The sequence below is a fragment of the Sardina pilchardus genome, chromosome 12, assembly GCF_963854185.1.
Source record: "Sardina pilchardus chromosome 12, fSarPil1.1, whole genome shotgun sequence".
Classification (NCBI taxonomy): domain Eukaryota; kingdom Metazoa; phylum Chordata; class Actinopteri; order Clupeiformes; family Clupeidae; genus Sardina; species Sardina pilchardus.
The window spans coordinates 19,777,784-19,785,826 of record NC_085005.1 but is presented as its reverse complement, the minus strand read 5'-3'; the positions used below and the strand labels follow the sequence as shown (position 1 = coordinate 19,785,826).

At 41.8% G+C, this 8,043-nt stretch overlaps 1 protein-coding gene across 1 annotated transcript; it reads right to left on the bottom strand.

Annotated features, from left to right (window-relative positions):
- Positions 1-754: 754 nt before the first annotated feature.
- On the bottom strand, positions 755-2,431 carry LOC134098020 (avidin-related protein 4/5-like). Its single transcript, XM_062550971.1, has 5 exons — positions 2,358-2,431; positions 2,208-2,244; positions 1,572-1,773; positions 1,099-1,216; positions 755-943 (listed from the first exon to the last, which is right to left on the bottom strand). Exons 2-5 carry the CDS (start codon positions 2,214-2,216, stop codon positions 907-909), a joined length of 366 nt encoding a protein of 121 aa, XP_062406955.1. The 5' UTR covers positions 2,217-2,244; positions 2,358-2,431; the 3' UTR covers positions 755-906.
- Positions 2,432-8,043: the final 5,612 nt, after the last annotated feature.

The window sequence follows — 8,043 nt, the reverse complement described above, 5'->3', positions numbered from 1 at the left end:
CACACAAAGCCAATTATATGGTTTACAATATAGTTTACAATGGACATAGTCTCAAAGCCTGAACCAAGGAATAAAAAAATGAAAAACAAAAGCATGACAATAAATGCAGGCAACTTCATGTCAGAATGACACTAGCTTTATTGATTCTGGATCAACATGCTTCTGAGATTCTAGAATGAGAAGCAGCCGTGACCTATGCCATTAATGTTCTGTTATGGAAAGAGTTTATACATAGTTCAACGTCATCATATACAAACAATAAAGACAAAAGCACTAACCCATTTTTTTTATTATTATTATCATTTGAAGTATATATAAAGACATAAAACAGCTTAAATTAAAGCATACGGAAAATATTGACCAAATTCGCGTAATTTTATGTGAGGAAGCATGTGTCAGAATCTGCTTCTGTTATAGCTGAGAACACAAAAGGTCATAGGTCAAATATATCTTGTCTCAGTGTTAGTCTCTTGTTTTTTTCCCTCTCACAACCCCTCATGCACTTTGCTTATCCCTTCACATGGAAGCATGCAGTGGGCGTCTCTGTCAAGCTTGACAACATCCATTGTGACACACTGTGCTTATTCCCAGCATGCACCTGGAAGCGGTGCAGGTTGCATACAGAGGGCGACCATGCTGCAGTGGGTTCTTCACACAGACGCAGCAGTCACGTTGTGGACAGTCATGTTATAGGAAATAATTTAAAGTATTTAAATGATGGCTTCATCCAAAGCAATTCAAAACTATTCTAAAATGGATAACAATCACGATAACTTTATTGTGAACAACAGCAACGGAATAAATGTTTGGAGCAATTACACTTGTGTTAAGGAAATGACAACAATTGCTGTGATAGATTAATATGAACACTATGAACAGGAAAGGGACTCCTCTCTGCCATTCTTTTCATGCTGTTTTTCTCTTGAAGGTGTTCTCGCCAACCCTGTAGATAAAAAGGGACATTTTTATAATGTTCATGATAAAAAGAATAAATAAATCATATAATATGAATAAAATAATACATCTCAAAATGGAGGGAAATGAACAAGACATTTAAAAATTGAAAGGTTATGTCATGTTATACACAGCTTACTGTACCTTGTGGCCCCCCAGTTGTCTTTGTGGCCGTCCACACCTGAACGCATCAGCCATATTGTTTTGAGAGCTTCTTCCCCATTGTGGTTGAAATATTGTCCAACAACTGCATTACACGAATCTGTGGAGACCCACACACGCACACGCACACACACACGGACACGCACACACACACACACACACACACGTACATGTAACACACACTCATACACAAGTACACACAATCATACAATCACACACACACACACACACACACACACACACACACACACATAAGGACACACACACAGACACACAATCATACATACACACACACACAGACACACAGACACACAAGGATGCATACACACACACACACACACACACACACAACAAACAGATCACCAGTGTATCAGAGCATGAGGACACACCTCTGCATTCCAGAATGCGTGGCCATGAACAGGCAAGAATGTACCCTATGATGACCCATACTGTACCTCCTCCGATCTCTCCCATGGACACACAGAGGCTGAAACTTGGACTGTCTGCCTTGGTGTGATTCACAAGTCCACTCAGGGGCACGGAAGCTTCCCTCGGTGTGCCCACTGCTATCGTATACGAGCCGGTCAGACGTCCCTTCTCTGGCTCCGCAATGTCCATTTCTGTGCAATCTCCATTGGTCCAGAGTCCAACCAAGCCCTTAGTGGAGGGAACAACAACATAGAATGTTTTTTCCTCAAACATGACGTGTCTCAGTAAAATACTGTTCAAGTAGCTTGACCTCACTTAACGATATAGCACAGTAAGTGTCTTTACTGAAATATTATATGGTAAAATACAAAGTGCTTCATGATATTAAGCATTTACTGTATGTTCTTTGTACATGTTACAAGCATTGATAGATAGATAGATAGATAGATAGATACTTTATTGATCCCCAAGGGGAAATTCAAGAGATTCAAGAAATTCAATTGTTATTCTTTGAACACAAGGATGAGGTTATTTTTTTATTTGCTTTACAATATAAATCTGATAATGCAGTCTACTACTGCTGGTAGACTTATTTTAACTTTAATTGATCTATTAATTAATAGATTGTGTATTTATTATACTTAATTGGTTGTCATTATTACCTTTGCCATCTTCTGCCCAATCTGGATATGTTGCGCTCTATAATGAAGCATAATATCAGCATACAACGCATGAACAGAATAGAATCGAAAAAGAATATTACTAGTAGTGAACAAAACAAACAAACAAAAAAGTTAGAATAGAGTTCTTACCTGTGTAAAATGCCCCTCTTGGTCCTCAAGATCCTAATTCTGTTTCAGCATGTGAGATGTGGAAGTCGAAGTCCTTTTATGCACTGTCTTTGAACAGCTCTGGGGGAAAAAACGCACAATTTCCCCTTTTTTTCCCTGTGGTTAAAGTGCTTGTGAAGTGATTGCTATCTGTTCCGCAGAACCATGTTGCAATTACACTGGATGTTTTAGTCACAAGTCCTGGCGTTGTCTAGTCTGACCTTGTCTTGTCTTACAGTAACTTTAGGGATAGATCTGATGTCTGATGTCTAGCCTATCAGAGTTGTGAATAAAACTCATTCACTCACAAACCTCACTGGATTGTACTGACAGATGAGCCTGGTCTTCTCTCTAAAACCTGCAGAACACCTCCTCAACAGGAGCACCATCTCTCCAGTTCCTCTTCTTAATCACAATGCCCTGGAAGACAGTTTTACCTGGACTGGAGATGATTCTGCTTATGACTCTGCTTCCATGCAACAGCTAAGGTTTCAATTCACTTTTTTTGATATTCATTTTTGGGAAATTGTATTTTGCTTGTTGCTGGGTTGCAACAGTAGACTACATTACCAGGCACCAAAGGAAGCCATCACAATTGCTGTCTAGCTATAGATAGATAGATGGATAGAGACTGTAGAGAGATAGATAGATATACTTAAAGTGTAACTTCACCCCATAACTCCACCCACTTCACATTTCTGAAAAAGGCTTTCAAAACGGGCAGGACGTTCAGAAATTTGGAAGGGAGTGCAGCCCTGCTGCAGCCAATCAACCATGGTGATTTTGTGTCAATCTGGGAATGAGGAATAATGTCCTATAGGCTAAACTCAGAGATTTGAATTTAATTCTGGCCACTATAGGAAGCCAGTGGAGAGTAATTAACAGCGGAGTTACATGTGTCCTCTTTGGCTGATTGAAGACTAGACGTGCTGCAGCATTCTGAATAAGTTGTAACAGTCTTAATACATAAGCAGGTAGGCCAGCTAACAGCGAATTACAGTAGTCCAGCTTAGAGAGAACCATGGCCTGAACAAGAAGCTGTGTGGAATCTTGATCAGGTCTGATCTTCCTGATGTTGTAAAGGATGAAGCGACATGACTTAGCAGTTGAGGCAACATGCTCAGAGAAGTCAAGACGGTCATCAATTATGACACCCAAGTTACGTGTCGATCTAGTTGGAGTCAATGAAGATGAGTCAAGCTGAATGTTCATCTGTTGGGGAAACACCAAGAGCTCAGTTTTTGAGAGATTAAGTTGGAGGTGCCAATCCTTCATCCAGATAGAAATATCCTGTAGGCATGCAGAAATCCGATGGGAAACAGAGTCCTCAGGTGGGAAAGATTGGTAGAGTTGAGTGTCGTCAGCATAGCAATGATAATTGAATCCATGAGAGCGAATGATCTCACCTAAGGAAGTGGTGTAGATAGAGAAAGGTAGGGGCCCTACTACTGATCCCTGATGCATGAACAGAAAAGAAAGGAAATGATTAAAACAGTCTAATGAACTTTAATAGAAGTTAGAATAGAATTCTTACCTGTGTAAAATGCTTCTCTTGGTCTATCTGTTTCTAGCATGTGAGTTGTGGGCCTCCTTTTATGTACTTTGAATAAGTGAAAAAAAACCAAAAACACTATTTCCCCTTTTTCCTGTGGGTAAAAGTGCTTGCTGTAAAGTGATTAATATCTGAGATTGCTATATATGAGAGAATCAGAGATTAGTCGAGGAAGCAGAGATAATGTCTTACACAGATCTCTGCCGTCCCAGTCACTCAGGCACACAGGGCCAAATAGAGGGGGTGGAATTTCACCAATAAATGGGTCATTATCTCTTTCTGGATTTGGAGTTTTTAGTGTTCGTATTTGTAAAAAAATGTTTGATTTGATAAAGGATCTTTGATAGCGTGTTAAGACATTACAGTAACAGGCCAAAATCTCTTGCCACACTGTCGTCGTCTGGGTTTTAGTTTAGACTCTAGATTCTAGAGATTCTTCAGATGGCTGTTCTGCTGGACAATGTTTGCTAGTCTTGGATTATGTTCTTCTTGTAGGCCTAGGCCTACTTTTCCAAAGGAAAATTACGGAGCCAACATCCAACATGCACTTGGGTGATCCAATCTATCTTCAATGGCATGTGGAGTTGTGAAACTCTATTGACTAAGGCTATTTGCTCCTATACTGTAGAGTTCAAATATGTAGCCTATTTCTTCTCTCAAAATGGCACATGCTTAATCTGGCTATCACCATACTACGGTCAATCTTCTAAGACTGAACATTAGTCTGGGGAGTTTGCACTTTATTTCCACTGCACAAGAGGCGTGATCAATGGGCATAGCTCAAATGACTCGGTACACTTGGATAGTCCTTCAACCAATCAGACCAAAGATCAGGGTGAGCTAGTTTGTGATTGGACCTAAAGGTTGTGGACAGGAAACAGGGGAGATACAGTAGATGTGCAGGTTTCCAGAAATCCAAATTCTCTGGCAGGTCAGACACGGTTCACCCAGCCTAGCACATGCTGTCCAAGCAGCATGTCTAAGGTAAAGGTTATCTATTTGTGTGTGCACACGGTTTTGTGCGAAAAGGTTCCAAGCAGACCAAGACAACAACCCCCTGCACTGTACGTCGTCTCCTTGCAGCCCCTTCCTCTGTGTGTGTGTGTGTGTGTGTGTGTGTGTGTGTGTGTGTGTGCGTGTGCGTGTGTGTGTGTGTCCACGAGAGGAGATTGGGCAGTGGAGGGTGGGTGTGTGTGGTCAGGGGTAGGTCATCAGACAGTGTGGTCTGGAGAGGAGATGTCATAGACAATGCCTAATTGTGGCTGTCAGTCCATGTGCCGGGGTGCATGATGTCATTGCCGTGGGCAGGGTGGCTGGGTCGAGAGAGTGATAGGTTCAGACAGGCTGCAGTGTGGCCTCCCTGACACCAGGGGGCAGAGTGAATGGCGTCATATCCCTGAGCCAGATGGTGCCGTTTTTGTTTATGGCTTTGATCCATTGTCACTTCAGGCACATAAGAGTATCCAGTCATCATTGTGTGTTGTGTATGTGATCTGAGACTTTCTGGACTGCAACTGTGTGTGTGTGTGTGTGTGTGTGTGTGTGTGTGTGTGTGTGTGTGTGTGTGTGCGTGCACGCGCGCATGTGTACTCCATTGATGCTTTTAAAGACAGAAGTCCATTATGTGCCATTGTTGTGAGAAGTTAAGAGTGCAGAGTAAAGGCTCCAGGGATGAGTGAGTGGATCTGAACACGGTGTGTTCGGGGGTGGTGGGGGATGCGTTTGACAGCGGAGCAGAAAGTCCACACACAGGACCAAGTGATGCTGAACGTGTCTGCAGGTGCACTCTGAAAAGACAGAAAGAAAGAGAGACAGAGAGAGAGAGAGAGAGAGAGAGAGAGAGAGATGTGGAGGGGGGAGAGGAGGGAAAAGAGGCAGGTGTGTAGAAAGGAAGATAGGAGAGGTGGAAAGAGAAAGATGATGGTAGAGGTAAAGAGAGAATAGAAAGAATAGAAAGAAGAAGAAGGGAGAGGTGGAACGGGGACAAGAGTGGACAGAGAATGGATCTGTTGGGTCAGATTTTTCACTTTTGAAATGTACTTCAACCTAGTGGCTTTGAGGCTTGTCACTTTGAATCACCAATAAAAAACCTGAGCTTCGACTGCACTGTCTGGAGTTATAACCGAGTGTCATTTCGGGAATCATCTTTATTGCTCAACCCTTGAAAATGACTACATGTCAATTAGGTTGGATCGGACTTTCAAGCTGGTCCGCCCAGCTGAGCTGTGCTGTCTGGGTGTTGTGACCTGTCTGAAGATCTTAAAGTCATTGGCTGAGGTGTTCTTTTTCGAGAGGGGACAGACCAGACATCGTGGTCCCTTTCAGGCTGCTTTGCTCATGAAAAGGACTGAGGACTGGTGCTAGTCTGACCTCTGCTGGTCATAATTAGGCATTGCAGGAGCAGAAAACTTTCAGCCCTTGTTCAAAAATATGTAGAGGCTGTTGCAAATCAAAGCATATGTGTGTGTGTGTGTGTGTGTGTGTGTGTGTGGCTATTCTGCCAAAACCTGTGGATTTGTTCCTTAACAGTTTAAACTGATGTGACAATGTTGGTTGGTTGGTTGGTTGGTTGAGAGAGAGAGAGAGAGAGAGAGAGAGAGAGAGAGAGAGAGAGAGAGAGAGAGAGAGAGAGAGAGAGAGAGGGAGGGAGAGAGAGAAAGAGGATAAAGATACAGATAGAGTGGAGAGAATGTGTGTGTGTGTGTGCATTGCAAAATTACACTGCATATTTGCATCTGTGAGTTTGAGAAAATGACTTCCACTTCCATCCATTTAATCCCTTCCCTTTTTGGGTGTGATATCTTCCCTCCGACATCGTCTGACCTTTCGTCAGGTGCAGCTGTGGCCCAGACATCCCAGAGTGCTACGGGGGCTGCCATCCTGGGGTGACCGTCTGCCAAACCAGGACACAGGCAGTGCTCAGTCTAACGCCACACTCTTGAATTCAAAAAGATCATCTTGAGTTCAAAAACTCTTGAATTTCCCCTTGGGGGATCAATGAAGTATCTATCTATCTATCTATCTATCTATCTATCTATCTATCTATCTATCTATCTATCTACCTATCTATCTAAAAGTTTATGCTTAGTAATGTGGAACCTTGTATTGCCTCGCATAGATAGAAAGTCCTATGCTGTCATCTACAGTATTAAGCCATTTGCTGTTATACAGAAACTGAAAGGTTTGTAATATTGAGGTTTGTCAGCTTTTTTGTCAGGTTTTTCAGCTTTATCCCTTGTTTTCAAAGATGTCTCTGGATTCTCTGAATATCTTAATGATATTAGGCTATGTACTGCAGAGGATGAACTCCCCAAATACTTTCAATTTCATGTTAAGAAGCATTAAAATTACATTGTTTCAGCATTTGTCCATAGGTTTACATAGTGATGAACACGCCTACATCGTTACCTCTAAGAGACCCTGCCTCTCTGGGATGTTCTTTTTATACCCAATCATGTCAGCACTTACCCTAATTAGTTGTGAAACATTCCTCCTTTTGTTTTCTTTATCATTACACCACTTTCCCAACATTTTGTTACCCCATCCCAACTTTTTTGAAACTTGTTGCTAGTATCAAATTCAACATTAACATATATTTTCCATTAAATAATCACATTTGTCATTTTCAACATTTGATATGTTGTCCGTGTCCTTTTTGTGAATATGAGTTTACGAGATCTGCAGATTAGATTCTTTTTTTATTCTCATTCTACATTATGTCCCAACTTCTTCTGATTTGGGGTTGTAGAATGGTTTCGATTAATCAATATAGTTGGTAGTTCTATAAGTATTTATTACAAGCTTGCTACCTGTATGCCACCTGCACTGATGAGAATAAGCAGATATGAGGATTCCAAAAACTGAGGATTCCAACATTATACAAAACACAGGGCCGTAAACAGAGCATGTTAATGGTACAGGGCACAGATCTTGCTTCATGAGTGGAGGGCTTTGACATCTCTAATGGGCTAACTGATGAGCTCATGGTCTAATCATTCTGCCCCACCCCCTTGTTGTCTGCTCTTGGCCCACTTTCTGTGTAGTCAAACTGCAACTCTCCAATGTGACCAGTAGGTGGAGCTGTTTGCTGACTACGTCCTGTCAAAAGTGACATCA

Coding starts and splice junctions, on each gene's coding strand:
- LOC134098020 (XM_062550971.1), bottom strand. Junction 1,217..1,571: donor CATGGGAGAGATCGGAGGAG/GTACAGTATGGG, acceptor GGGTCTCCACAG/ATTCGTGTAATGCAGTTGTT. Junction 944..1,098: donor GACAACTGGGGGGCCACAAG/GTACAGTAAGCT, acceptor TTTTATCTACAG/GGTTGGCGAGAACACCTTCA.